General features: G+C 54.4%; 11 protein-coding genes across 11 annotated transcripts in view; 4 read left to right on the forward strand and 7 right to left on the reverse strand.

Annotated features, from left to right (window-relative positions):
- L226DRAFT_525996 (uncharacterized protein) overlaps positions 1-390 on the forward strand; it is a gene marked incomplete at both ends in the record, with an annotated part of 937 nt that extends 547 nt beyond the window's left edge. The window contains 2 exons of the mRNA XM_067679022.1: positions 153-273; positions 338-390. Coding sequence (XP_067530882.1) covers positions 153-273; positions 338-390 — 174 coding nt within the window. The remainder of the gene's footprint in view (positions 1-152; positions 274-337) is intronic.
- A 499-nt stretch (positions 391-889) lies between these two features.
- Positions 890-2,253, forward strand: L226DRAFT_514588 (glycoside hydrolase family 61 protein). The gene is made up of 8 exons (XM_067678419.1): positions 890-1,062; positions 1,115-1,157; positions 1,215-1,288; positions 1,362-1,444; positions 1,510-1,700; positions 1,767-1,901; positions 1,960-2,007; positions 2,063-2,253. Exons 1-8 carry the CDS (start codon positions 928-930, stop codon positions 2,083-2,085), a joined length of 732 nt encoding a protein of 243 aa, XP_067530883.1. The 5' UTR covers positions 890-927; the 3' UTR covers positions 2,086-2,253.
- Positions 2,254-2,776: 523 nt separating this feature from the next.
- Positions 2,777-4,228, forward strand: L226DRAFT_616204 (uncharacterized protein; the record flags this gene model as incomplete). The annotated part of the gene is made up of 2 exons (XM_067686877.1): positions 2,777-3,946; positions 4,016-4,228. The coding sequence occupies 2 exons, from the start codon at positions 2,777-2,779 to the stop codon at positions 4,226-4,228; spliced, it is 1,383 nt and encodes a 460-aa protein (XP_067530884.1).
- A 621-nt stretch (positions 4,229-4,849) lies between these two features.
- Positions 4,850-5,533, reverse strand: L226DRAFT_538958 (uncharacterized protein). Its single transcript, XM_067681597.1, has 3 exons — positions 5,280-5,533; positions 4,985-5,175; positions 4,850-4,928 (listed from the first exon to the last, which is right to left on the reverse strand). Exons 1-2 carry the CDS (start codon positions 5,332-5,334, stop codon positions 5,072-5,074), a joined length of 159 nt encoding a protein of 52 aa, XP_067530885.1. The 5' UTR covers positions 5,335-5,533; the 3' UTR covers positions 4,850-4,928; positions 4,985-5,071.
- A 726-nt stretch (positions 5,534-6,259) lies between these two features.
- On the reverse strand, positions 6,260-7,342 carry L226DRAFT_538960 (uncharacterized protein). The gene is made up of 5 exons (XM_067681598.1): positions 7,022-7,342; positions 6,867-6,961; positions 6,773-6,812; positions 6,566-6,707; positions 6,260-6,491 (listed from the first exon to the last, which is right to left on the reverse strand). Exons 2-5 carry the CDS (start codon positions 6,954-6,956, stop codon positions 6,422-6,424), a joined length of 342 nt encoding a protein of 113 aa, XP_067530886.1. The 5' UTR covers positions 6,957-6,961; positions 7,022-7,342; the 3' UTR covers positions 6,260-6,421.
- A 1,289-nt stretch (positions 7,343-8,631) lies between these two features.
- L226DRAFT_423503 (uncharacterized protein) lies at positions 8,632-8,802 on the reverse strand (the record flags this gene model as incomplete). The annotated part of the gene is made up of 1 exon (XM_067674605.1): positions 8,632-8,802. A coding segment is annotated over one exon (171 nt), but the record flags the coding sequence as incomplete, so codon positions are not given.
- Positions 8,803-9,505: 703 nt separating this feature from the next.
- L226DRAFT_538962 (uncharacterized protein) lies at positions 9,506-14,441 on the reverse strand. Its single transcript, XM_067681599.1, has 23 exons — positions 14,409-14,441; positions 14,159-14,356; positions 13,985-14,096; positions 13,845-13,927; positions 13,717-13,794; positions 13,633-13,661; positions 13,496-13,573; positions 13,059-13,439; positions 12,978-13,004; positions 12,865-12,914; positions 12,563-12,804; positions 12,386-12,496; positions 12,007-12,338; positions 11,784-11,943; positions 11,667-11,728; positions 11,224-11,609; positions 11,101-11,171; positions 10,661-11,042; positions 10,539-10,606; positions 10,109-10,480; positions 9,932-10,057; positions 9,757-9,861; positions 9,506-9,694 (listed from the first exon to the last, which is right to left on the reverse strand). The coding sequence occupies exons 1-23, from the start codon at positions 14,410-14,412 to the stop codon at positions 9,648-9,650; spliced, it is 3,504 nt and encodes a 1,167-aa protein (XP_067530888.1). The 5' UTR covers positions 14,413-14,441; the 3' UTR covers positions 9,506-9,647.
- Positions 14,442-15,062: 621 nt separating this feature from the next.
- On the reverse strand, positions 15,063-17,643 carry L226DRAFT_229658 (MFS polyamine transporter). The gene is made up of 12 exons (XM_067673075.1): positions 17,367-17,643; positions 17,140-17,312; positions 17,006-17,089; positions 16,859-16,950; positions 16,656-16,802; positions 16,529-16,592; positions 16,356-16,467; positions 16,191-16,303; positions 15,940-16,131; positions 15,689-15,874; positions 15,481-15,619; positions 15,063-15,415 (listed from the first exon to the last, which is right to left on the reverse strand). The coding sequence occupies exons 1-12, from the start codon at positions 17,396-17,398 to the stop codon at positions 15,340-15,342; spliced, it is 1,410 nt and encodes a 469-aa protein (XP_067530889.1). The 5' UTR covers positions 17,399-17,643; the 3' UTR covers positions 15,063-15,339.
- A 377-nt stretch (positions 17,644-18,020) lies between these two features.
- L226DRAFT_229672 (uncharacterized protein) lies at positions 18,021-19,505 on the reverse strand. The gene is made up of 3 exons (XM_067673076.1): positions 19,475-19,505; positions 18,090-19,278; positions 18,021-18,038 (listed from the first exon to the last, which is right to left on the reverse strand). The coding sequence occupies exon 2, from the start codon at positions 19,220-19,222 to the stop codon at positions 18,338-18,340; it is 885 nt and encodes a 294-aa protein (XP_067530890.1). The 5' UTR covers positions 19,223-19,278; positions 19,475-19,505; the 3' UTR covers positions 18,021-18,038; positions 18,090-18,337.
- Positions 19,506-20,329: 824 nt separating this feature from the next.
- L226DRAFT_538964 (uncharacterized protein) lies at positions 20,330-23,063 on the forward strand. Its single transcript, XM_067681600.1, has 6 exons — positions 20,330-20,649; positions 20,954-21,386; positions 21,435-22,050; positions 22,108-22,223; positions 22,280-22,374; positions 22,453-23,063. Exons 1-6 carry the CDS (start codon positions 20,457-20,459, stop codon positions 22,626-22,628), a joined length of 1,629 nt encoding a protein of 542 aa, XP_067530891.1. The 5' UTR covers positions 20,330-20,456; the 3' UTR covers positions 22,629-23,063.
- Positions 23,064-23,691: 628 nt separating this feature from the next.
- Positions 23,692-26,045, reverse strand: L226DRAFT_574847 (uncharacterized protein; the record flags this gene model as incomplete). Its single annotated transcript, XM_067685113.1, has 4 exons — positions 23,692-23,905; positions 23,975-24,990; positions 25,044-25,117; positions 25,172-26,045. The coding sequence occupies 4 exons, from the start codon at positions 26,043-26,045 to the stop codon at positions 23,692-23,694; spliced, it is 2,178 nt and encodes a 725-aa protein (XP_067530892.1).
- Between the last annotated feature and the right edge of the window lie 1,608 nt (positions 26,046-27,653).

The raw sequence follows: 27,653 nt of genomic DNA on the forward strand, positions 1-27,653 counted from the left end.
CTATAAAAATATGTCAGAGGCCGTAAATTTAGAAAAACCTGGAGCTTCTGGCTTATATATTAATCTCCCCCCCCCCCCCCCCCCCCCCCCCCCCCTGGGGCTGCTCGAGCTCGCACTGACACACTGCCACGCGCTGGCGCAATCACTGGCAGTGTGTTGATTCTCGCGACTATGTCGTTGCGCATTACAGCCTGAAGCCCCCCGAAAAGCCCGCGTACAACACGTCGGGCAACATGTTGACCATCTACGAACCTTTCACGCACCTTGCGCTTGGTGAGTGTTTCTCGTTTGTTCTGTTCTGTGAAGGAAGTTTTCTGAGACGACGAATGCCCGATAGAAATATTGACTACGCTGACGATCATGCGATATCTTGCGGCGAACAAGTACTGAATCATACCCATCCATACGAGGCTCCATTAGTACTATACCTTGCACTCTTGGCCAACGAGTACTAGCTCTGGCTGTTGTAGCACTATCATTATCCCATCTTGTACGTGTCTGATACCGGCCTCGTTGATGCCGCGTTGTAATATACTGCTTCACTCGAGGCGAGGTTTTGCCCTGCCCATCGGCGCTTCGATTGCCAAATCAACCGCGCGCTAGCCGCGGCTTGCGCAACCGTTTATAGGTATGTCGCGAACCACCACCTCCAGAAAGTACTCCTCACGTGTTCTGACCTCCGCTTGCTTTAGATCTTCTCTGGTCCTCAGATGATGTCGTCTATAAAATTTTTTGACCATAGAAATTGCAAGACAGTCTTCGCGTGTGCGTCATCGCATAGCCGTCGGTGATGCCTCTGCAAAAGCTCGCGCCCGATGTCTTCCCGTGTCTCCTTCTTCGGTGCGGTGACGACATGCGTTCCCAGTTCCAAGGAAATCCGTGGGGTATAAAAGGCTGTCGCATTGCCATCGATTGACATACGACACCATGAAGCTCCTTACACTCTCTACGGCATTGCTCCTCTCGGGATGCGTGTCCGCGCATACAATCTTCCAGAAGCTCTATGTCAATGGTGTTGACCAAGGTGAACTAACCGGCATCCGTGCACCGGACTATGACGGGGTAAGTCTGCGCAAGCTCAAGTTACTTGTTACTCACCGTAGGACGAGGATAGCCCATCACGGACGTTACCTCCAACGACATCATCTGCAACGGAGGTACGTGCCTGTCTACCGCATCTCAACTCTCTGAGTCTATCTCAACGTTATGTGCAGGTATCAACCCATACCATCAGCCCGTCTCCACGGCGGTCATCAATGTCCCAGCCGGAGCTTCAGTCACGGCTGAGGTGTGTGCCGCTAAATCCCAGTCATAGCTGGAATTCGCCGGCGCGAGCCCTCTGACGCAATACCGTTGCCCAGTGGCACCATACCCTCAATCAAACCGCGAACGATCCTGCCGATCCCATTGATGCCAGCCATAAGGGACCCATAATCTCCTACTTGTACGTTATTGGTCATTTCATCCTCGCCTTGGTGTTGGTCCTTGTTGATCGTTTTGCCTGGGTAGGGCGAAGATACCCAATGCGACCCAGAGTAGCGTCACCGGACTCCAGTGGTTCAAGATCTACCAGGACGGCCTGACTGTGTCCGACCAGACTTGGGGCGTCGATCGGTTGATCAGCAACAAGGGGAAGGTCACCTTCACCATCCCGAGCTGCATCGCTTCAGGGCAGTATCTGCTTAGGCACGAGATTATCGGTGAATCTCCTCGCTCGATTGTCATATATGCTCTAGTGACTGAAATCGCGGATGTTTGCGCTGTAGCTCTCCATGCCGCATCCAACTATCCCGGTGCTCAGTTCTACATGGAGTGCGCCCAGATCAATATTACGGGTGGTTCCGGAGCCAAGTCGCCTGCCACCGTGTCGTTCCCCGGGGCTTACAAGGGAACCGACCCCGGTATGGACATATGCTCTTGTGCGGATTGAGCGACTACTGACACGGAAGCACGCTACAGGCGTTAAGATCAACATCTATCAGACGCTCCCGAGCTACACTGTTCCAGGTGAGTCCCTAACGAGGTGGCATCGGATGTGCACGAGTTACTCATTCGCTCACAGGCCCCGCTGTGTTCACTTGCTGAATCTGCCTGGAGATATGACCGCTGCGCACAGGTGACGACAGCACTATACGTTCGGTAGAATGCCCAAGCGTCAATGCATCCGCAGTTTTGTCCAGGTAACTCCGTCTTTCGCGTGGAGGAAGGCGCTGTATATACGCAACCATGATGCGCAGAACTTATTTGATGGATCCTATCGTTGAGACTGAATGGAAACGTTGGCGAAGACGGCAGTTGGGCCATCTTCGTCCTTCAAAATGTCTTCACTCGGTGTGGTACATGTTATGAGTGTCCGAGAGTACGAGTCGTCGCAACCGAAGCCTAGAAGGACCCGGAAAGAACAATGAAATCCACGGTACGCCTGCGTTCTCCTGCTCGCATCGTATGTGCGAACGTCCGTTCACGCGATTGCAGTACTAGTGAAAATCATGTGTCGTCGGTTGCATGGCGTGAAGAGCCATGATCGTGACAGGGCTATGTACTGACTCCATCATGCGCCTTTATAACTTTCCTATCGCAAGAGCATTGGGCTGCAGGTGGCGTCACCAATCGGGGTCACGGTTACCGATGGTGGCAATTCACCTTTGTCTCGTGCTAGGTAGTTTATTTTGAGTGGCCTGCCTGTTCCTCCTCGCTTACCTTCCTCTTCTCGACCATAGTGGCGTATAACTCGGAGACAGTGAGTGGCGTCCACGACGTGTTCGTCTTTTGCTTGATGCCTGACCTCAAGAGTTTAGTGGATCCACGGCCCAAACTGAACCTCGACGTCCTTCTCCACATCATCACTTTCGCAGAGATTACGGTCCAGTCGCGCATGATGAAGACATGTCATGCGCTTTATAGGCAGGGTGCCAGGCATCTCCTCAGGCAGAACTCACACTGGCACTCCACCGAAAGGAAACTCGTGTCCTTCATCCTGTTCCTGCTGGCAGACCCGCCCTTCCGCTTTCCCTCTCTTCGTCAGCTCTGGCTCGGACACGGACTGCAAGAGGGAATATCAAGCGAGACGGGAAAGATGCTCACCGAGCTCTTTGTTCAGCTCGGTAGGGCGGAGAACATAGGCCTCCGTGAACTCTGGCTGGGAAAGTCGGAAGACATCCTACGTGCCGACTCGAGGTTGACAGAAGCGATCGCGAGTGTGACCACGCTCAATTCCATATCTATAGACGACGTCGGTCTACGAGGCGCGCAACTGCTGAAGACACTTCGCTCTCCGTTGACCAGCGCGACCATCTCGTTCAAGAAGGATGTGCACTTAAACGGCATCAGAGTCGAAGATCTGAATCCCACGCTTCTACTCGAACACTCAAAGGATACCTTGGAATCCCTCGAACTTCAGAATGGGTGTTTCACGGCTCTAGGAAGAACCGTTGTGTACCCTCGCCTCACTAATCTCGCAGTCGAAGGCCCGTGGTTCCCTTACATTTCAGTTCTTCTTCGCGCGTTCCCGAATCTACTCCGACTCTCCACAGCCCTCGCAGTGACCCGTACTCCCCCCTGGGTTGAAGACGCTGACTTGAGCTCGGAAAACAGGGCCTATCAGCTCAAGCATGGCTCGTGGCGGTTAAACTGCTTCGAGGGTCCTTCCCGCGATCTCTACCTTCTCAGTCTGCTCTATCCCATCCCTCATGTCGTCCTCATGCACGAGAATGGAGATAACATGGACGCGGAGATACTCCGTACTATTCTCTCGGACGCACGTCCCATTGATCTGCAGCTGGGCCCCCAGTTCTTGACTTCAAACGAGAATGTCCTGAATCAAGAATGGATGGCCGCGTTGTTCGAGTCACGGAATCCACACCTGCGAGTCCTCCAGTTGACGCTGACGGTGACGGTGTATACGAGTTCGGAGGATGATGAAGACGAGATGCTGGAGGAAGCCCTGGTGAGTAGTGTCGATCTGTGTGTCGCCCAAGTGATTCAAGTGAAAACTGATCACAAATTGTCTCTACAGGAGGCCCTTCGTGCCACTGTGGTAGAGTATTCGCGACTCTCAGCATTTCACTTGACGATAGAAGGTTTGGATCGCCCTCAAGACGACCGTATGGCGCCATTCATCCTCAATCTAGACCTGCACGCACTAGTGGACGATTTCCTGGATTGCTCTCAACTGAAGGAGATGTCGGTCCATCAGCAAACCGGGGGTCCTCTATGTAGACGTATATAGAGTAATATATTTGCCATATTTACCTGCAAGATTATTTTCGTAAGGTGTTACTATATAGCAGACCAACGGGGTATTGCAGGGAGCCAAATTATGTTATATGGGGCCGTATTTCACTGTATGATACCGTCCAAGAAGGACGTGAATCTGTATGAAGCCGCGCGAGAAGGATAGACTAATGAATGCATTCAAACGAATCGGACGGTTGCATATAGCATGCGGCAAGGCCGATATGATGGTGCATGGAGGGTAGCACATGTCAATACGATCCGGGTGCAATCTCACTTCGGAATTCATACTTCGAGCCCAGGCTAGAGGCGAGAAAATATGACAATGTATTCAAGTGCGGCTGAATTACAAAGAAAGTAATGTAGCTATCGGAGCGAGCACCGCAGAAGAGTCGGAGAGAGCGCAGAGTCACGTCAGCAAGCCAAGCCAGTAAGTCGACGAGAGAGTCGAAATCCAAAGACGTCGATGAGCAAGCAGCCTGTGTGGGGAACGAACAAGGGACAGCGAGAGATGGATAGAAGACGATGAGGCTGTGAATGCGAAGGTCAGTTTGTACGAATGGTACATGCAAGACGACAGATGGACACACCACTAGCGAAGAAGCACATGGCTGGTAATTGATCGACGTGCATAGAGGATACTCGAGACGTCGAGGGAACAGTTGAACGTCGTCCAGCTCAGAGTAGAGCTCCGGCTAGTGAAGACAATAGTTGAATACATGCGTGAGCGGGAAGAACAGCCTTCACTCACCGGAGAGGTGGCTGCCGGCAGTACATATGGAGTCCCCGTTGAAAACGTTGCACTGTCAGGCGAGTAAATGCTGTTGAATATGGGAACTTACCTGCTTCGGTGTCCTCCTCTTGCCGGTGACTTGTTGCGCATGGGGAAGCGACCAAAGGAGCGGGAGATCATGGACTCACCAGGTTGGTACTTCTCAAGGCCTGGACAAGCGCATATAGTCAGACAAGCGGATAGTCAAGACGTGGTGGAGGGGGAATGGCGCATATATGCATGTAAAGATGCGGCTCAGAAGCAAAGAACACACCTTTGACGAGACCAGCCTCAAGATATGGGGGCCATACAGCCTCACCCTTGCCCATGAAGGTGACGATGGTTCGTTGATGCCGGAGGAGGGGTCGACAGAGTAAGAGAGAACGTCGGCGGAGGAAATGTGTACTGGGCGAGGTTGTCGCAGTTCGGATTGGGAGGCATGTCAAAGTTGTTGCCGATGACGGGGACTGAAAGGGAGCGGAGGGCGGGGAAAGAAGAAGACACAACACATGAGCACGATGGTGGTGGTTGGGGAGGAAGGAACGTTGGGGCAACTGCTGACTGCTCGAAAAGGCAGAGCTGTCAAAGGCACGCGTGGTAAATTGATGCCATTTCCTAATAGGTGTAGGCGCCCGCCTGAACGCGCGGGCATGGTGCTACATTTGTCTCCAGCCTGGCCATGGGGTATTGGCAGATATATAGATATATACATATGCAACGCCTCGTCCCAGTGGAACGAGCTCATACAACTGCATACAGAGCACCGGACTAGCAGACGGAAGTATATAGATGTCCTTCTGTCCGACGAATTCATATATGGCAGTACAGACGCCCGTCGGTCATACGGGCGTCTGCATGTTCATGCCGGCTTTCGTCTCACCTTCATGCTCGTATATTAAAACTCCCCGTTTGCCGATGTCACTCTTGAAGGCTTCCCTTTAGTTCGACCCAAAGTTACTGTGGAAGCAGGACCGAAGGCCGACACACCGGTCCCCTGATACTGTTGCCACCGAGATTCATCTCGGACTACAGCCTTGAGACTTTAGAGGGTCATACAGGAAAGTTGTCGACACCGGGCCATTACGATACTCGACTACTCCGGCGCGCTTGTCGCTGGTACGGAGACGCATCGGGCTGCCGAGTTGTCTTGATGTCGTGTACACTGTAAAACAACAACATGCTTGGTTCTTGGCAAGCACTCAACCGCACAGAGCGGGACATGTGAAGAGTGACTCGGTGTACGGTATGTCGTGTCCGCAGTGCCAGTGGGGGTAGTTGAAACCAGATGTGTAGTAGGAAGACTCCTATCGTCCATGGCGATGATTACTAGCAGTAGTATGGTGTAAGTCACAAGTTCCATCGTCGTCTCGCAATCCTGACGCTTCGGACGTGAATACCCTCGTGGTGCTACAGAAATCACGTCGAACGTTTCGCATAGTGACTTGCATTCTGCAAGCGCTCTCCGTAGACCCAAAAGAGGAACGGGCTAGAATGAACGGACAGATCGTCAATCAAAAACATGGCTCAACGCGACTTGTAATAAAAGGACGGTGTACGCACGCTGGTATCCAGATAGCTATCGCCGCACAGGCCAAGATGGTGCCTCCCTTCCCATAATCCAAAGCATTGTACATCGAGGGGGCGAACAGCGGGAACCCGAAGCCCATCACAATAGAGCGGAAGACATTCGTCGCCGCAAGCGCTGCCAGATGATGATGATATCAGATTCACGATGTCCGAGTCTCGAAAGGAAGACATGTTACGAACCCGACGGGCCGTGCAGCGTGAAGGCGTCGATGATGTAGGTCTGGATGGACTGGAAGTTGAGGATCATGCCCGCGCCAACAATTACGATACCAACAATGTCCGGCACGATCCAGTGGACGCTCGCTCGGGCAGTCCAGCCCGTGACGAGGAGCCCTATGGGAAGCAGGAACGTCCCAGGCACCATGGAGGCTACGATTCAGTTTGTCAGTCAACCGCTGGACTGTCGTTGGGTGAGGAGAGGAGACTCACGCAGCCTGTACTCGGGTTTGCCCGCTCCACCGTTCCGTGCGCAGAGACGCTTGTATACGCCGTCGATGAGCTGCGCGTTAATCTGAGAGACACCAGAGAGGCCCAGACAGAGGCACGATGTAGTTCAGGCCTGCGATGCCGACGGACTCCCGGTACTGCTGAGGAAGACTAGACAGAGTAGGTGAGGTGCAACGTGCCAGCGGGGGTGAGGTCAAGCTTGAAGAGCAAGTGGATGGTGATATTGAAATGGTGAGTAAGGCGACGCCACCTCACCGTCCGGTGCCCAAGCACGAGCTCACAGACCACGGCGAGATGACGGCGGGAGAAGGAAGCTTTTAGACGCTCGTTAGATGAGGTCCCGAGGACGTTAGTACTATGGTGTGATCATTTGCATGTCGCCCGAGTAATGCTGAGAAGGAATCACAAGCAGTCTCTGCAGGACGCTTTTCTGAACGCTGCGCTCGCATCTCGGCTTTTTACTTGACAATAGATGGCTTGAATCGTCCTCAAGTTGTTGCGGAGAGAGACTCCAGCTTGGCTCGAACTCGAAAGAGGCTTGGTTGCTCGTAGTAATTAGAGCCTGGTGGGATCGCCGTGAAGCGAATTGATCCTAGAGTGACTTTAGAATCACGGATATATATTGACAACAGCGAAGAGAAAACTCGGATAGTACTTCTCCGTACCCTGACCATGAACATGTATCATGCCGGAATTGGAAAGTCAAAACATCATGGAGATGCCGAGGTGTCAAGCCGAGCGAGTAGCTCCGCGATACCCGCGAGAAGTGCGGTCATCTGTGCGGTAGTATCGTTCAACTTCTCCTCCATGCTGTCCATCCTCGCCTCTAGACGTGCAACATCCACAGGAGTGCATGCTGCGCGAGACCCAAGCATCGTGATGGACTCATCCACCGCTGGGACGTTTTCGGTCCCGATACCATCGTCGGAAGTTGGGGTCATAGGAATGACTTCCATGACGTGGACGGGACGGTGAGGAGGGTCAAATTTCCAAATAGGTGCATCCGACAGAGCGCAAGCGGAGCATAGGAGACAATCTACAGTGCTTTACAAAACTGTTTCCAGAAATTGTGCTCTGGCGCTATTTTAATAATATCTCCGTAACGCGTAACCCTATTAACATGATTCAATTTGCGTTCAATTGCAGTGTTTCTTGGCTTTCCAACGATATATAATATGTGCGATTTCGATAACTTTGGACCGAGATAATATTCAATCTTTGACCACACCTCCTGGAAACAGTTCTGTAACGGGCACTGATCCTTGATCCAATCCAATATTCTAGTACTTTGTGTAGCCCCCCTTGGCCTCCAACACAGCCTTAATCCTAGCAGGCATGCTCTCCACCAACTTCTGGCACTCCTGCACTGAGATTGCCTCCCACTCCACCTGAACCCTCTCCCACAACTCCTTCATGGACGTCGGAGGCCTCTCGTATGCGGCAAGCTTCCGTTTGAGGTTACCCCAGAGATGCTCGATGGGGTTGAGGTCTGGAGACTGTGGGGGCCACTCCATGACTTGAATCTTGTTCTCCTTGAAGCACCGTTTGGCCTTCTTGCTGGTGTGCTTGGGGTCGTTCAAGTCATGGAAGGTGATGTCGTCGATGTTGTAGTCCCAATGGTAGATGGAGTTGACCAGCTCGTCCTCAATGATCTCCACATAGAGGTCGGCATCCATCTTGCCATCGATCCTGCAGGAGTGGCCAGTCCCCTTCCATCCAAAGCACCCCCAGAACATCAAGCTTCCTCCACCATGCTTGAGGGTGCCCTCCACAAGGCGGTCACTCAGCCCCTCTCCATGCTTCTTCCACACCCACTTCCTCCCATCTGACCCCACCCTGTTGATCTTGGTCTCATCTGACCAGATCACCCTCTTCCAGTCCTCCACCGTCCAATACTTCCTCGAGAGAGCGAACTCGTACCGCTTTGTCTTATGTGCTGAGGTGAGGCAGGGCCGTTTCTTCTTGGTAACAGCCCCCATGCCTGCCCGCTTCAGCGCCCGACGAATGGTTTGGACAGAGACATCCCCAAGGAAGGTATCCCTGAGGGCTTGGTGGACTTCTGTGGCTGTATCGGCCTGGCCAGTCTCGATGAGGCGGGTAGCACGGCGGACGGCAGTGGGGGAGAGGAGTAATGGACGGCCACCCTTGGACTTGGGGACCTCAGGACAGTGAGCGGAGCGGATTTTGCTGATCTGACCCCTGCTGACACCAGTTCGGGACCTGATGGCAGAGGTAGAGAGGCCTTGTTGGGCAAGAGAGATGATGGTTTCAACAGTGGCAGATGGAAGCGGCAGGGGCATGGTAGTGGTATGAATGTGAGGTATCTGAGCATGCTGGTGAGCTGGCATAGCACTGTTCAACATTATGTAATATATTCACACAATACCATGTGACCTAATTGCCTAAAAAGTTCAAAACAGCCCGACTTTGACATAGGATCAGTGCCCGTTACAGAACTGTTTCCAGGAGGTGTGGTCAAAGATTGAATATTATCTCGGTCCAAAGTTATCGAAATCGCACATATTATATATCGTTGGAAAGCCAAGAAACACTGCAATCGAACGCAAATTGAATCATGTTAATAGGGTTACGCGTTACGGAGATATTATCAAAATAGCGCCAGAGCACAATTTCTGGAAACAGTTTTGTAAAGCACTGTAGGAGGCAACTGCCGTCATCCACCGCCCAGAGTAGAGGTGATAACTCCTCAAACTCACCTTCGCATAATAGGCAGCGATACGTGTGTCCTGTAATAGGCTTTCCGCAAGAACCGTCACAAGTTCTGGACTCGGCACCGGCATCACCTTGCAACTCGTTGGACACTGTGAACACGTTACACGCACAGGACATTTAGTCAAGCCACGTCGCCTCCTTGAGCCGCTATTGACTTACCTTCGACCTCGACTGAGAGTATAGCCTGCTTGTCATCCGTGTGCTGTACTTCGTTGGGGTCATTGCCATCCCAATCTGTGTCATTGCCGTTTGGGGTCGGCGCATTCTCGTCTCCGCATTGAGAACCTACATGAGTGATCAAAAGCTTGGGAGAGTCGAGACAGCGACGGCACATACCCTCATTCACTGTTGTCATCCCACCGTTGGACTGGGAAGCTTCCTTGTCTGCTGTGCCGCCGGCTTCACCTTGTACAGTGTCGTCGTTCGGTGCGATGTCATGGTCCGGTTCATCGTCATCTTCCGAGTCATAGTACTCAGGTTCAGCAGAGCTGTCCGTAGATCTGAGAAAGATCAGGTTATTGCGCCATTCTTGTAGCGTTTCCTTCGTCCATGTGCCTGAATCCTTCCCTGCAGTGCATGCTAACAGGCGGCGAATAAGCATCCATGGAATGGGGTATTGAACTAGGGCGAAACGGTGGGTGACTTCATGCCCGCCGATACTTTCCCGGTATGCGCGAGTGTCGTAGCATTCTTGGCAAAAGTCGAAGTCTGATAAATGATCTGTTAGTCATATAACGACTAGAGGTGGATAATAGGCGAATCTCACCAAAGCAGTCAATGCATTCGAAGCGATTTCCCTGAATGGAGCCATGGCACCCATCACATGACGCATAACTGGTGCATCTTGTCAGATCGTCGCTCAGAGACAGACGGGAAAGCGGTACTCACTGCCCTTGAGTATTGCGGTACAACTTCAGGCACAGCAGGGATTCCTTGCACAACTGCCCTTCTTCCCCGAGGCTGTCCAAGAAAGCTTCCGCTCGTTCAGCTCCTTCGGGGCGAACATCTTCAACAGGGTCAAAGCAGAAGTGGATCAGAGTCGCAAGGTCCCCAGCTTTCCCATGCGCTTCCAAGATGCTGAGTGTCAGGAGGGCAATGACTACCACTCTCTCGTGTGACGCCAGACCACGCCTCATCATATCAAGGATAGACGTCGGAGTGTCTTGATTCTGCGCGAGGTAGTCATGGGTCGCATTGTGCAGTGAGAGAATGGAGTTATCCGGTGGGATTGGCGGCGGATTTGCGTGGCAAGTGTCACAATAGTCGAAGTCTATGGGAGGGTAATAAGGCCCATATAAGCAGGTGGATGGAGTTTGTGGAGTACTCACTCTCGCATTGCACACACTTGTAGCGAATTCCCGTCACCGCAGACCCGCATCCGTCGCAGCCGACAAAATTACTGGAGAAGCAGTTAGTACGTGGCGATGACAAGGTCTGTTTACCGGACGCACTGAGAAATATTGGCAGATGCCAATGATGCACGAGGGCGTTCTGCATCCATCTCAAGATTCCATGACCGTACGAACTCCACGCCGTACTGTTCCCTGAAACGCACGAGGGAAACATAGTCGTCGTGGCGGAGACAGTCGTCCTGGGCGGGTCTAGGAATTGCGTCTGATGGAACCGTATCGAAGATCGGCAGGCGGCCATAGTGGGCGAGTTCCGGTCGAAGAGCGCTGGAAGAAGTGTTCAACTCGGTGTATAACTTGTTTTCTTGGCAATCGTAGGACTTGAGAAGATAGTTCAGCCATTGCAGAGTGTTCTGAGGGACCGTAGCTTCATCCTGGATTTGCGTAAAGGACATGGCGCTGGTCTGAATACGGTATATCCCTTGATACTGTAATGCAACTCGTCAATGCGGTGTACATGGTTGGAAGAGGAATTTCTGCCATACCATGCCATTGGCAAAGCTATCAAACTTCTGCCTGACGTCAAGTTGCATCTTCCGGAAGTAGTCTGCAATCATGATCAGTAAGCCTACATACACACGCAGAACGGCAATGACACTTACCGGCGAGACTCTTGACTCGATCTTCAACTGCGTTCATAATGACTCTTATAGACGTAGCAGCATTGCGGCCGATCTCGTCTTCGTTGAGAACATACTTCGCGCTCAACTTCAGGAGTTCGTAGTGGCGGGAGAGAAGCAAGAACAGAGTGGGCAGAAGAAACTAGAGTATCGCCCTCAGTCAGCACCAGCGATTGAACATGATTTAGAACTTGACATCACTTACGCTTTCCAACTCGCTTCCCATCTCGAATCCTTCGGCACCATTGACCGAAGAGAGTAGCGTGATTCCGTCTTCGGTTACATTGTACTTGAGAGAGTCGAGAACATCCTCGAGCTGTTTCTCTTGGTGACTCATCACTGTGTGAACAACCTTCACTAAAGACGAATCCTCCAAGACAGGGGTCTGGATGGTCGAGAGGAGATTGAGAATGTTGGGGACCTGGATGAAGTAGCCTGCAACCGTCGAACAGTTCTGCGGAGCGTAGTCGATAGCTAGCATGACCTCGATCATGAACTGGATGCGCAGTTTGTACAGGTAGCTCGCGATCAACCAGCCTGTAGGAAGGTTAACGGCCTGCCACGTGGGGAGGCACGATGCTCACCATATGACCGGTATGCAATCCACTCCATGAGCGAGAGTGTAGGTGGCTTGGCTCTCGTAAACTCATTGACCTCCTTGATCTTGATCAAGCCGTTCCCGTCCGCATCCATAGCTGTATAACGGGTTCACGAAAAGCATGAGTCAGCGGACACTCGTTCACTCATGCATATCGGCGTACCTTCCATGAAGATCGACATGTTCCTGAAGCTGAAGTATCTGGTGCACCAATAGAACTCAAGAGTGTCGGCTCCGGTGGTGCACTGCTCGTCCCCCAAGTCGTCTTCACCGACGTCTGAAACAGGAGATATGGGGCTCTGTTGTACCACAAGAGATGTCTGGATCGTGAGGGGCCCCGGTTGCAACGTATACTGAGAGAGAGCGGCTTGCCGACGGGCCTCGCGTGTGAGGTCGATGAAGTAACTATGACCACCTACTGCATCAGAAATAATGTGAGATTAGACGGTGCCAGCGCAAGCTTACTCGTAGAGATTAAGGGTGAATGTGCTGGCTTCCACAGAGCCGGACCATTTCTAGACGTGCAGAGATAATCTGTAAATTCTATGGACATAGACGGTGTGATCGCAGGTGCTCACCCAGTCCCTCCACAGCTTCTGAATATCCTATGCCATACAGAGTGAGTGTCCATTGCCAAATATCTATTGCATGGATCTTACCGGATCCTCGATTCGTTTGTAAAGCTGTGCATCGGTAGGGAGCTTTTTGAGGCGGTAGAGGGCTCTGTCAAGCTGTTTCGTATGCATGTCCAACCTGATCTCGAAACCGCGCAGTGAACTGTTCAGGAGCTCCTTGACGGACACGCGGAGATCGCGTAGTTCCTGTCTGTTCGGTTTGTTTTCACCCGACTCGCCAGCCTTGTTCGCGAGGTCGATCAGCTCCTCGTCCGTAAGGCGGTCTAGGCGACCCTCGAGCCCCCGCTTCTTGATTTCGTCGTACAATTGGCGCTCCTTCTGTTGGGTCGGGTCGAACTGTTTACTGATGATCTCCGTCGACACCTTGATCTCCGCGAGCGTCTTCGAGATGTCGTGAACTTGTCTCTACGGCGAGAATTGGTTCTTTTCGGAGTGAACAAGAGATACTGACGTGTACTCACGGCAGTGAAGACCTTGATCCTGTATCCGATGGATTGTTTGTTTGAGTCGCATTCGTCGCAGCATTCTTTGATTTGTTGCTGCCGACATAATCATGAGCACGATCTTAATGAATGCGATGCATAGTGACCGTTCTCACCTTCCAATCGGCTGCCCAAATGACACGGCCTGGAGGATAAACCGTCAGTACTAGTCAGCTAGTACGGCTTGTACAGAACCCTACGTAGTGATCGTTCCTTCGCGTAACGTTCCACGAGGTTCCCAACTTTCACCAGAGTATTACTGATCTCCTTGCAGAGTACTTATGATATGGTCAGCTAAAGATATGCCTACATAACTGACGAAACCTACAAGTCAACGCTCCAGAGAACCGTTCGACCTGCCCATGTCCCACATCCACAATTCTCTCCTCGTCGACCTCTATGAACCTGATCCTGTAGAAAAGAAGAAACGTCAGGAATAATATATGAGAATGTCAAGCATACACATACTCGAAGAGTGCGCACAACATCTCCGCCATCTTGAGCTTCATGAGCGCGATTCGACTCCGATTCTCGCGGTTTATAGCGCAATTCTTGATGATGATCAAAGGGACCTTAATAGCTATGTGAGTCCCCTCAGCAATCAGCCCTCGCGAACAAGTCTATGGACGGGTAAGACGATACCTGATATGGCGGGGTGAAGAGACGCCAACGCGTCGACAGCCATGAACACGGTATCCACTGCTCCCTCTATGTCGACCGTGTGGTTTTTGGTGACGTTGGGCTTGCTGGTTACCTCAGCCATTGCCCTGAGAGCTTCTGCGAACTTGTCTTCACCGATTCCCTCGACAACGATGCCGGGCTTCCCATCGTTTCTTGGACCTATGGACGAATGTGAGACAATCACTGGGTGACAGAGACAGTTCGTACTCACTCATAGTGCACGAGTTGCAGTGCCTGTCAAGCAGAAGCGTCCGCTCCAGCACCTTGTGGGTGAAAGAGTCCGGGGCATGCGTAGATATACCATGCTGCGGATCAGACAGACGTCAGCACATTGGAAATGTGTGGTCAAGAACGACACCGGCACTGATCATTGCGAAACAGCCGAAACATGCAGCACAGGAAGTGTCTGTCATGTACTTCGTCGCGCTGTGCTACTCACTCTGTATCCGGTTAGCTTGATGTTCTATCGGCGGCTCGCTGATTGTGATAAACCACAATTGACGCAGAAGCGCTGATAGGGGGGTGTTCCTGCAATGGAACAATGAGTTAGCGACTTTCAGCCCATGCCCTGGGATCCATTACGCCCAATATCACAAGATTACCATCTTTTCAGCCGGATGGGCCTCGAACTTCATGTGCGATGTGGAACTCCGACTCGGAGTGTCCGCTTATTGCGCAGTGCCACGATGTAAGCCCGTCGGCTTCTACTCTCCGCAGACTATCGAGAGTCCATAGACGGTCACTCTGAGAGGTAGATCTGCTACAACTGAGTGCATTTCGAGGTGGTCGACGAAGAGACGTGGTGGTGAAGACGCAACCAGTGAAAGCGCCCGCAGACGCTCTCGGCACGCGGCCGAGCGCTTTGCATACTTGGAACTCACCAGATGTGCGAGACTTGAGAATGTGGTCCCGCACGTTGAAGGAATGTGAAGTGTAGAATTCATAGAGCCATGATTAACTCCAGGTGCTATAGTAAATACTACGCAGTGGTTGAGTTTGCAATCATTTGGAGGAGGACGGTGGTCGTGACTCGGGACTGTATCGTCCATGGCGATGACTACTATAGTATGGTGTAAGTTCCATCGTCGTCCTGCAGTCATAACTCTTCTGACGTAAATACCCACGTGGCACTGCAGAACATATCACGCCGAACGTTTCGCATTCGCATAGTGACTTGCATTCCGCAGGCGCTCGCCGTAGACCCAGAAGAGGAACGGACTAGAACGAACGGACGAATCGTCAGTCAAAAACATGGCTCGACAGTAAAAAGAAGGCGTACGCACGCCGGTATCCCGATAGCTATCGCCGCACAGGCCAAGATGGTATCTCCCTTCCCGTAGCCCAGAGCATTGTACATCGAAGGAGCGAACAACGGGAACCCCAAGCCTGCGAGAGAGCGGAAGAAATTCGTCGCCGCAAGCGCTGCCCAGTGACGGTGATTTCAATCAGCAATGTTTTATTCCAGGAAGTACACGCATTGATGCTACGCACCCGACGCGGCGTGCAGCGTGAAGGCGTCGATGATGTAGGTCTGAATGGACTGAAAGTTGAGGATCATGCCCGCGCCGACGATGACGATACCAATGTCCGGCACGATCCAGTGGACGCTCGCTCGGGCAGTCCAGCCCGTGACGAGGAGCCCTATGGGGAGCAGGAACGTTCCAGGCACCATCGAGGCTACAGTTCGGTGCGTCAGTTAACCGCTGGAGTTCCAGGCGATACATTGGAAAGAAGTGACTCACGCAGCCTGTACTCGGGTTTGCCCGCCCCGCCGTTCCGCGCGCAGAGACGTTTGTATACGACGTCGATGAGCCGCGCGTTGATCTGCGAGACGCCAGAGAGGCCCAGCCCGAGCGCGATGTAGTTCAGGCCTGCGATGCCGATGGACTCTCGGTACACGCCTTGAAAAATTGTAGGCAGAGTGGTGAGGAAGACTAGATAGAGCTCGCGTCAGGTGAGACTTCAAGAGCGTCACAGCAGAAGAGGGACGTACGATAAAGAGTGCCGTAGACGAATGCCATGTATGTGCCTAGCAGCTGAATGATTGGCTCGCGGACGAATAGCATGAAAGGCCGGAAGAGGGCCTTCTGGACGATGTGTCTCCATCTGTAAGAGGGGTGTAAGGAACCAGCGTCGGGAATCTGGAACTGAAACGTACTGTCTGTCGGCCCCAGCGAACACCGTGCGGACATCGTACATGCGACCCTTCTCCGGGTCAAGGCCCTTCTTGATCTGCTTGGCCTTCCTCTCCAGCAAGACTGGGGCATACGCTGCGGATCGCTGCCGTCTCAGCAGCCGCCGACACAGTGAGGTAGGCGATAGGGGACGTACTCTCTTTGAGGAAGAAGAGCCCGACGATTTGCGTCGCCACGCTGACGATCGTCGGCGCCCAGAACTGCGCACGTTGTGGGTGTGGTGGTTAGTAGTATTGATGGTCGAGAGAACTGATAGTACGCACCACCCACCGCCAGTCGCCTTTCTCCGCGATCCATGCGCCGCAGATGGGACCGATAACGGGCCCGAGCAATGGTGCGAGGGAGTACACGGCTATTGCTTGGCCTCGCTGCTCGGGTCTCCACACATCACCAAGCACTCCACCACCAATCTGCCGTCAGACGTCAGGAAGGAGCGTGCAGAGAGGTCGGGATAATGAGCACGCACAGTTAACGTCCCGCTGCCCCCAAACCCAGAGAGGAACCGGAACGCGAGCATCTGGCTGGTGTTCTGTGCGAAGGCGCACCCGAAGTTCCACGCTACAGCAAGAGGATGGAGGGGCCGCCGGAAAGAGCGGCAAGCATGGTCACACACCTAGATACCAGACGTTCGCCGCCTGCAACACCCGTGCCCGACCGAACAGCTCGCTGAGAGGACCCAGAACCAGCGGCCCGAACGCTGCGGAGGTTGTCAGCGGGAATAACGACATAACCACCGAGACAATGCACCGTATGCGAGGACGTATATCGATGTTAGAAGGGCAGCGATCGTCGTATTGGTGATACCATATTGCTCTGCTATGCGGTCGCTCGCGGGAGCCATCATGGACGAGGATACGGGGCTCATGAACGTGTAGGCGGAGACGACGGCGGTCACTGCCCATTTCTTCGAGAATGGCCAGCTGTGATATATCGTTAGCGTGCTCAGAGAATGACAACCGATATGACAGACGGACTTCTTGGGGATTTTGGGGGTCATTAGGGCCATCCCAGTCCACGAGGTATACTGACGAGTCGTCGTCGTGAGGAGTTGGTGTGGCGTCCTGCGGGGTATCAAACGACTCAGAATTGCGGCTCTCTGAAGAGTTGGGTATATCAAGCTCTGTGTTCGAAGCCACCGTGGCGGAGGAAGAAGACAAGCGAGGTTTGGTTTGTGACTGCGTTGTCGAGAGCTGTTCCATGGGGGTTCGTGAGGGCTAGTACCTCAGGCGGGATGGGCGGAGAGACGTTAATATCCTGGGACACGCCAGCGCTGCGACGTAAAATCTCATTGCGTATGCGACTCGTCCTCGAAGAGCCGTGGGGTCGGTGCCGCTAGCACCAGCGGGGAGCCAGCCTGGAATCGCAACAGCTCGGGCGTGGTGGGATGCAAGAGTCCGAGTAAATCCGGCGTCGGACGTCAAGTCCGGTCTCGCCTACCATACATACCACCTGCTAGTGCTGCAGTGGATTTCCCCATGGGCGCGGGGCAATTCAAACATGGTGCGAGGCGGATGCAGGGTGGATGCGGTGTTGTTTTGCTGGCGAGCGCCCGTGCATCCGAGCGGCCGAACAAATCCGAACGTTGCGATAAGATACCTCCCCGTGGGGATCGACAAAAAGAGCAGCGGGTCAGGTCTAGCCTCGGCCTGGAAAAGGGAGCTCATGTCAGTACGAGATGACTCGCTGAGTACACTCACCTCCAGTACACACCGACCGGGCGGAGACGAAGGTTTATTCGTGTCGTAGAGACTGACCTTTGGCTGGAAAGCCCGCCGGGTCCATTCTGTGAACTAGCACCAGAGTAGATTCGGTGGGTGAAGAATAAAAACAACGATGATGCACCATGACTTTGAGCTAACATAAACCAGCGCCGTAGAGTCCCCAGGGATCAAGCCCGGATGCAGACACTCCTTATCGAGCACTAAAACGACGTTGCTGCCAAGGCCTAGAGGCCGGGCGCCACTCCTACGTTCGCCCGCCGGTTGGACTCCTCCATGACAGCAGAGACGGCATCAGGATCGAACGCCCCAAGGTCGAAGCTAGGCTTGAGCCCACGAGCACGAACAGGCAGCGTCGACCTTCGCGTGCGGTCCTTCTCCACCGACTCGCCCGTAACCTTGCTTTTTCCGAGAGCGAGCGAAACGCGGTGCCGCGCGACAGCTCGGGGAGTGGAGGTGGCCAGGAACGGAGGGAACCCGATGGCCTGGGGAGAAATGCTCTCATGGGGTGCTCGACGCTGGGCGGGTGTCTTCGTAGGAGTGCGTGGTTTTGCAGGCGGAGTGTCCTCGACTGGTTCAGCGGGGAGCGAGAGCTCGATACCGCAGCCGCCGCCGACTGCTGCTGCTTCGAAGACGGCGCTGGAGGGCCTCTCTGCCCTACCGTCCTCCCGACCTACGGTTGCGTCGTCCGATGGATGCGCAGAGGGTGGAGAGGTGGGAAGTCCTGCGGCTGTGACCCTACAACCGGTGAGAACCTTGCTGTCGCAGCGCCGATGGCCCCGGATAGCCTGCTTGGGCGGACTGCGGGCGGGCGGGTCGCCGGGGGCTGTTGGGAGGGAGGCCTTCAATTTCGCTTGAGAGAAGCGACTTGTAGAATGAGGGTTGGTCATCAGCCGACTCTTCAGATGAGAGGTGCGATGTGTCTCGTGGGCCGAGGTCTCCTCGCGGACGACGGCCTTGAGGCTTTCCATGAGGTCGTCTAGGATGGCTTGCAGTGGAGGAGCCTTGCCGTTGGAGGAGCAAACAGAGAGATCGCCCTCATCGTCTAGGACCTTGACCAGGAGGTAGCTCGCTAGCTTTCCTGTGACTGGGTCGAAAAGCCGCAGCGTCATCTGATCGGATGCTGTGCATGCGAAGACGAGACGAGAGAGGGCTCGGGTGAGGTCCTCTGGAAGGTACGAGGAGGTCATGAGCAAGAGATACTGATGGAAGGTCAAGGTCTACATCTTTCGGGACGACAACAACCGTCACGTAGCCATGGCTGTGGCTGACCGCTGCTGCCAACGGTGGAGGCTTACAAGTTAATTAAGTAGCTGACAATGGGATGACTTGTACCAGAGTCCAAGAGATGGTTGGTTACTTACAGCATCGCACCATGCTTGACCGAACTTGAATATGAGAGGTACTGTCATAGTGCTTCGGAATCCGAGGGTAGGATCGGGCTTCCGGGTCGAGCCGGCTGGGGCGGGCCACTCCGCGGCCTAGGGCGTCTCCCACTAACCGTGCCACAGCAGCGCAAGTAACACCGGGGGCACTCGTCTGTGTTACAAGTCGTTCCGTGCTAGACACATGGTGACCCTCGGTCGCTTATGACCAGCGTGTGCATACGGTGAACAAACCGTGGACGTATCGTGAAATTGTGTTACATCCTGAACAAATTTTGAATGCGCCATTTTTGGTCAGGATGTAACTCCAAAAGAACGATCAGCGCCACACTAGTCACCATATGTCCTTTGTTCCGCGTATGTTCAAGGTGTAGCGTGTGGATACACGGCTGAGTGCCCCCGGTGTACAGCCGTTTGCATATCAGTCTGGAATTCGCGACGCGTGAATCTTTGTTTGTCCCGAACAAACATTGCCTTAATGGGTAACAACCTAAACCTCGCGTGTTTTCCGGGAGGACTTAATGGGCGAATTTTGGCCCAAAATTGAACCTCGGAAGGTCAGGGTGCAATCGTGTGTCACTTCTGAGCAGCAAGATCCTCAGATATGCAGCACTGTACAGCAGGATCGGGGCTGGAGACACACTGGCTGGTGCCACCGGCTGTTTTCCCTTACCCGTTAAGGCAATGTTTGTTCGGAACAAATAAAGATTCGCGCGTCGCGAATTCCAGACTGATATGCAAACGGCTGTAACGACTCCCGAGTCCCACTAGTCAGAAGCGCTTAGACGAGTAAGACCACGTGACAGAGCATGCTAACGTGTCCGGTTCCATATACTTAACTCGAACTTTACGCTCAGTTCTCTTTCATCCTCCTCATCCTCCTCATACCTCTGCAGGCCTTTGCTGGCGCTGTTATATCTATCTTCTGTTCTCGTTCTGACTTGGACTGCAGAAGACTGTGATGCTACTCCGTCTATCGCTCTTCCTCCCGCTCTTGCTCGTCGGCGTCGCCTACAATGTTCACGCCCAGGGCAACCAGATAGCTGGCACTTCTCTCTACCCCGAGGAGCTCATTCCTCTCATCAACCGTGCGGATGCTCTTCTCACGGCTGGCCAATTCAACGATGCTGCGAAAGCATACTCTGAAGCTCTAGGTGAGTTCACGCACTTGGACCGTGGGCGAAATAGCGGGGACGTCTCGCTGGAAGGGCATGCTATGGAGGCGATTGCGTGAGAGCCTGATGTCCACGTTCTATACATGCTTGGCTATGTCTTCGTGATTTGGACGGCAGTACAATCGTTGGCAACAGCTTCGCGCCCATGGGCGCTTGTTGTGCTCGCCCTACGTCACTACAATCCCTTCCGGGAGCATTCTCTTCTACAACGTTTCATTGAGACTTGAGTTGCAGGCCACCGCCTTGAAATACCCTGCAAAAGCTGACCATACTGTGCCTGCAGAGAGCGCCCCGGAATACCTTCTGTACTACAAGCGCGCCACAGCATACTACTCCGCCGGTCGCTATGCGTCTGCTCTTGCAGATTTTGACCACGTGCTCACGCTCACAAGCGACAACTTCGACAAGGCGAACCTGATGAAGGCACGGATATACGCCAAGGAGGGCCGTTTTGCGGAGGCGCGTGATGCGTTGCGGAAATACTCGACAAAGGTCAAGGGCGACTCTGCATCGCAGGAGGTCATGATGGCGATCACCGAGGGCGAGCTTGCGAGCAAGAAGATATCACAGGCGATCCGGGCGAAACTGTGGCAGGCGTGTGTGGAAGCAGCCACTATGGCCCTTGCTACCGCGTCGCACTCGGCGAAGCTTCGGCAACAGCGCGCGGACTGCTCAATCGCAGCCGGCGACATCGAGGGCGCTGTGGCGGACCTCTCGTGAGTGCACTCTAGACCGCCTCCTGACCATGTGCTGACCGCAAGCAGACGCCTCGCACAACTTACGACACCAACGACTTCACTATGGATGAAAACTGCACGACTCGGCTACTTCCTCTTCCCTTACAACTCCCCCACCGACCCTCCATCTCCTGCGATGCCCACGCTCAAGCAATGCCTCCACTACGACCCGGACTCGCCCAAGTGCCTGAAGATGCACCGAATGGTGAAGGCGTTCGACAAGAGCTTCAAGAGCCTCGACAAGTCGTTCAGCAACGAAGACTGGCGTGCGGTCATGAAGCTCCTGCTCGGGTCTGACCTCTCCGGGACCGACGGTTTCGCGGCCAAGTTCGACGAGGCGCTCGAAGAGCACATCACGCGCGAGAATCTTGAGCTGCACCCGCAGATCCAGTTGCCCGACGCGAAGCGCCAGTCGCCGAGGCGCGCGGTCATCCTCAAGGCGTTGTGCCGGGCGTACATCAAGACGAACCAGGCGAAGAAGGGCGAGCAGTGGTGCAGCGCCTTGCTGGAGATGGACGGGAAGGAGAACGACCCGGATGGTGTGATTGGGCGGGCGGAGGCGCTGTTTGCGAGGGAGGAGTGGGAGGAGGCAGTGCGCGTGCTCTCGAGTGCGTTCGAGGCCAGTGGGCGGTCGGACCGCGAGGTGCGTCTTGCGCGTTGATGAAAGGCATGCGAGATGCTGACAGAGTGCGATGCACAGATCCACCAACGCTTGACGAAGGCGCAGAAGCTGCTCAAGCAGTCGAAGCAGAAGGATTACTACAAGGTTCTCGGCGTCGCGCGGGACGCAGACGCGAAGACGATCAAGAAGGCATAGTGAGTGCCACTACCTTTCTGCTGACATGTCCCCCTCTGATGTCTTCCTATTCCAGCCGGAAAGCAGTCTTGGTTGCGCATCCGGACAAGGGTGGCAGCGAGGCTAAGATGGCCGCGGTGAACGAGGCATACGAGGTGCTCAGCGACCCAGGTGCGTCTCCCCACTATCTAGCACTCGAACGTTCATGGTGATCAAGCTGACTGACCTTCGCCTTTTTGTCTAACATAGAACTGCGCCAGCGATACGACAACGGCGACGACCCGAACGACCCGACGTCGCAGCAGGGCGGAAACCCATTCCAGGGCGGCGGCTTCCCCGGCCAGTTCGCGCAGTTCTTCCAGGGCAGCGGCTTCCCCGGCGGCGGCGGATTCCAGTTCCGCTACAGCCCGCCTGGCTACCACTAGACGAAGCCGGCCTCGCGCTCGTCCGTCTCATTCTTTGCTGCTGCTGCTGCTGCTCTTGTTTATGTCGCGTACCCTGTTGCGCGTTTCTTGTAGATGCTTTCGTGTCTGGATGTCCATATCTGATATTGTCCTCCTTGCCCCTCGTCCTCGTCCTCATCCTCACTCACACCCTCTTACACGCATGTCTCCCCTGTACAAAAGCGTCCATCCTATATCATCTCATCCCTTCTCATCCTCCCCATCGACCTCAATCCCGATCTCCTCGCCACCGTAATTCCCTCCCCTCTCCTGCGCTACCTCATCATGATCCCTGCTGCTGTATGTTATCGCGTATGTGCACGAGCATGCTTGACGGACTCGTTGGTTGGAGCCTGCCTACATAGTACTGGGCCTTGGCTTGGCTATGTGTAATGAAAGCCTCTGCTTCTGCCTGCTAGTTTGTTCATTCCTGGTATCGTGGAGACCGTCGACGTCGGATGTCCTCAAGCAAACAGGTATACGAGCATCTAGCTGCACTTTAGGGGGGCACCCGGGCATTGTTTGGTTGCGCTGATGGCAATCGTGTACGGATGCGGCGATGACGATCTGCAATAGTGGCCTGATCGTAGGACAACATATCGACATATTCATAGCGTATCGTTACACATAATCTGTCGTGACGAGATGCATGAAAAACACAAGAGGCAAGAAACAAGAATGGCTACACATCAGGATGGCGTGACGGTATGCAAGGCTAGGAAGGAGCACGAGACGAGAAAACACTACTCATACAGCGAAGGTCGAACGCGACTATGAATTACTACGTGCGTATTGCGAGGATCCCGGACCCGCCCAGGACGTCGATACCGCGAGAGTAGGATTAGGGTGTACACTAGCGAGCAACGAGAACGTTCCGGGGACGCTATCACAGATATTGTCTATGGTATACTTATGTACAGCTGTTCCACAGTCAGCGTCATCGTTGCGGGTCACGAAACGGCAAAGGACTCACGATTCCAAGACGACGTCTATCACAATATGATACAACACAGCGGCCAAGAAAGAAAACCGAGGGGGGAGGGGCTCACGGCGCACCCTTGCGCTTTTTGGTGACGAACGGGAAGGGGACCTTCTTCGACTCGTTCTCGGCCTTCTTCTCGCGTATCTGCTCGGGAGACATCACGATGAGCTTCCCGCACGAGACCGGGTGCTCGTTCTCGTAGTGTCCTTTGAGGACATTCCAGCCAGCGTTCTCAGGGAAGATTGTCGGCGGGGTGCTGAATTTCTTCGAGCGTGCACTGATTGAGTGGTGCAAAATGTCGATCAGGGATGTGGGCGGAACGACAAGAGAAGGGGGGAACACTCACACGCATACTCTGCAATACAGCTTATCACGGCGGGTCTCGTACATGAGCGACAAGTGCGCCACTGAGAGGCCCTTTGCGGGCTGGGGCTTGACGACGACAGGCGGAGGGAGTTGGACGGTGGATGAGGACGACGGCAGTGACAGGCTTGACAGGCCGTCTACAATAGGCGATTGAGTCGGGGTAGGCTGAGGAGCCCTGGGAACCGTGATGGGTGAGGGAGCAGGAACCGAGTCCAGTGCAGGTACGGGCTGGAGAGGAGCAGATGGGTGGGGCGGAGGCGAAACGGGGGTCGGAAGCGGAGGGGAGGACGCGGACAACGATGGAAGCGGAGCGGCCACCTCAGGAGCCAGCTCTGTCTTGGCTTCCATGGGCAGGTCGTCTACACCTGTCGTAGAGGTACCGACTGTGGAAGGGTCAGCTTCCTCTGCAGTCTGCACCTCTGGCCTTGAGAATGAGGCAGCGGGAGGAGGCGTGGCCGGAACCTCAGCAGGCTGCATTTCCGCATCTGTTGATTGTGATCCCGTAGTAGAAACATCGACGCTCACAGTTGGCTGCACGTCGACCATATTCGTATCTGCGTCCGCAAGCTCGGCTTGAACACCTTCGTCCGTGCGCTGCTTCTTGCTCGGCTGCTCACTGTCGTTCTCCTCTGCAGCAAGAACGCGCTTGCGATCTATGTCGACGACTTCGTGAACGCGGCGCGAGAGCGGCGGCAGATCCGATGTGAGCTGCATCGGGGAGGTGTCCGTTGCAGTGAGGTCGATGATGTCGAGCTCTCCCGAAAGATCGAGATGGGTGAGGTCGGGGATACCGGAGTGCGGCATAGCGTCGCACTGCTCTGCCTTGACTGCCAGAGACGAAGCGTCGGATGTCGTGCTGTTCGAAGGGGCGGCAGATGTGGACGCAACGGGGGCTGTGTCCGGCGGGAACGAAGGAATCAGGGGCGAGATGGGCGTAGGCGGGACGTAAGATGTCGACGGTATCGAGGAGAGTATAGGGAGATCCAATGATTCGCCCTGAGGTGTCCATGTTATCAACGTGCACCGATGAAACCTTGCGGAAGACCTACCTGCTGCAAGATGTCCTTGAGCTCGTCAATGTCGCGTTGCCTACGCTTGCGTAGTTGATGTTCTTGCGCCAGTTCTACAGAGCGTTGTCAGAAATACGGGATGAGCAACGCACAGGATATGCACGCACCGGCTGCGAACGCAGCGTCGATATCGGACGACGGCGAATCAGGGGGGCTCGATCGCTCTTGCTTGACCACATCCTCTAGTTTGACCTTCTGCTCGACGGGCGAAGCGGGAGCGGCAAAGACGGACTCGTAGGAGTACACCGGGGACGACTTCCCTTGCGCCTTCTCTCGCAGCTGCGCATTCTCCTCCTCCAGCGCCGCCATCTTCCGCTGGAGCTCTGCATGATCGCTCTTGAGTTCATAGTACTCGACGACGAGCTTCGGGAGGTTCGTGTTCATCTTCTGCATCGCCTCGATCGCGCTCTCCTTGTCCTTCTTGAGCTGCTCGGCAAACTTGACCGCCGCATCGCGCTCGGCGGTCACCCGCGCGCACTCTTTCTGCAGCGACGTACAGTGTGCCACCGCCGCACGGAAGCGGTTGTCGGAGAGCATGATCAGGTTGTGCAACCCGCTGAACTCGCTCGCAAAGCTCTTATGTGCTGCCGCCAGAGACTCAGCGAAGGAGTCGCGGAACGGCTTGAGTACTCTCATCGCCGCCATAGTCGCCGCCTCCTCGAGGGTCGGTATTTTCGTCCCACCTGGGTTCGCATGCGCGGTGGGAGGGGGAGTAGGCAGGGAATCCGAGGTTGATGGCTGCGGCGTGGACGCTTGAGGTTGCTGGGTAGGAGCCGGGGCAGGGGCCGCGGATGAGCCGAGCGCGATTGTGCGCGGGTCCTGCGGCGGGGGAGCAGCACTCGAATGAGAAGTTTGTCTGTGAGAGGAGCTCGGCGGTTGCGAAGCTTGTGTGGGAACGGTGCGTGGAGGACCAGCAGTAGTTCCAGGTTGCGGTGCGAACTGACCGCTGCCTTGACGTGCTTGTACGTATTGCTGAGGCATGTATCCGTTCTGCTGATGAGATGTGTGAGGCGTGGGCTGACCTTGTTGCGGAGCGAAGGGGTTGTTCGGATACAAGCCTGATGTGCTCTGTCAATCAGGATGTCAGCCTATAATTTAACAATGGCCCGACCTCAGACCGCACGTAGACTCAGAGCCCAGCCCCCGAAGGAGAATGGGAAGGCCCTATATGGGCATCGTACGCAAGCCCTCGCAATGTCCACCTTGACGTCTCCAAGCACTTGCGCAGTATCTTCTGCTATTCTTCTGGCAGACATGGGAAACCGACCGTGAGGGTTGCACCTACTTTGGCTGACCAACCCAAGAATATCGATAGCGCGGAAGAGTCATTTTCGGAAACATGTAGGCCTCAACATTGAACATCGAAGTTACCGGGGCAGCGCGAACCCCATAAGACGCTGTCACAGCGACATGCCGTGAGGACCACACCACCGAGCCGGTAGGCCGGATAGTAGAAAACAGAAGCGCTTTCCCTCGGTGTGGTAAGAAGAGTTGATCATGCGACGACACAACTCAAAATCGGCGTTAGGTCGCCTGAAACAGACGCGTCTATGGCGGAGCTCAGGTCCGACTCAACCAGGGTACACCATCGCACGGAGTAGAACTATGTACCCCACGAAACGGGCATCCTCAATAGAGATACCCGGGCGAGAATGAAGTTAGGGGATGGACGACGCCTCTCCTTTTAGACGGGTATACATAGTTTCCCGTCCGCGCAAAAGACAGACCAAGCGACGAAGAGTACATACGCGCCCATGATAGTCAAGCCATGAGAGTACGCTCCTCCGGAGAAGCAGGGACCACGGACCGCTGTCCCTTACCTCAAATTCGGTCGGGCTGACTGCATCGGATGCGTCTAGGGTCAAACTCAAGTCCGACTCAACGAGCGTGCGCAAGTAGGCACAATGATATCAAATGACACCAGAAAAGTGCAGAGGGGACGTTGCGAACCAGGCGGGCTGGATGAATCGACTGACTGAGCTACGCCTCTCCCTTTTGGGAGGATGTGCAGTTGTCTGGTGTCATCTGGGGGCCATTGTGCACGCGCAGACAGACAAAAAACTGAGAAGACTGACGAAGATACATACCTGTACCCTCGACACCATTCCAGCACTCCCTGCTGGCACGCCTGGATAGGGTGGGTAGGGTTGAGGATGCATCCCGGTATATTGCTGCTGCATGGGATATTGCTGCCATCAACAAAGGTCTTTGTGAGCACCTTCACGCGCGACACTTCCGCAATACTCACCGGGACCATTCCTCCGTAATTTGCGTTGCTGATGCGCGTTCCGGGCTGAGGACGGTGTTGTGCGGGGGCTCCGGACAAAGGTGTTGGACCGGAGATCCCCACCCCCGTATGCGAGAGCGGTTGGCCCGCGTATTCCATCATGCTCGGAGCCGGCTAGCACAGCGAGCAAGGGAAAGAAGAAAGCAACGGCAGAGAGTGAAGATGGGGGTAAGAGACAAGACGCGATGAGATTAAGCTCGAGATTAAGAGGACTTATTATGAGGTTTCAAACTGGAAACAAGGCGAGTAAACCCCTCGATAAGGAAGAACTAATACCATTAGTGCAGATGGCTTATCTACTG

This window comes from Lentinus tigrinus (assembly GCF_003813185.1).
Source record: "Lentinus tigrinus ALCF2SS1-7 unplaced genomic scaffold L226scaffold_38, whole genome shotgun sequence".
NCBI classification, from domain to species: Eukaryota; Fungi; Basidiomycota; class Agaricomycetes; order Polyporales; family Polyporaceae; genus Lentinus; species Lentinus tigrinus.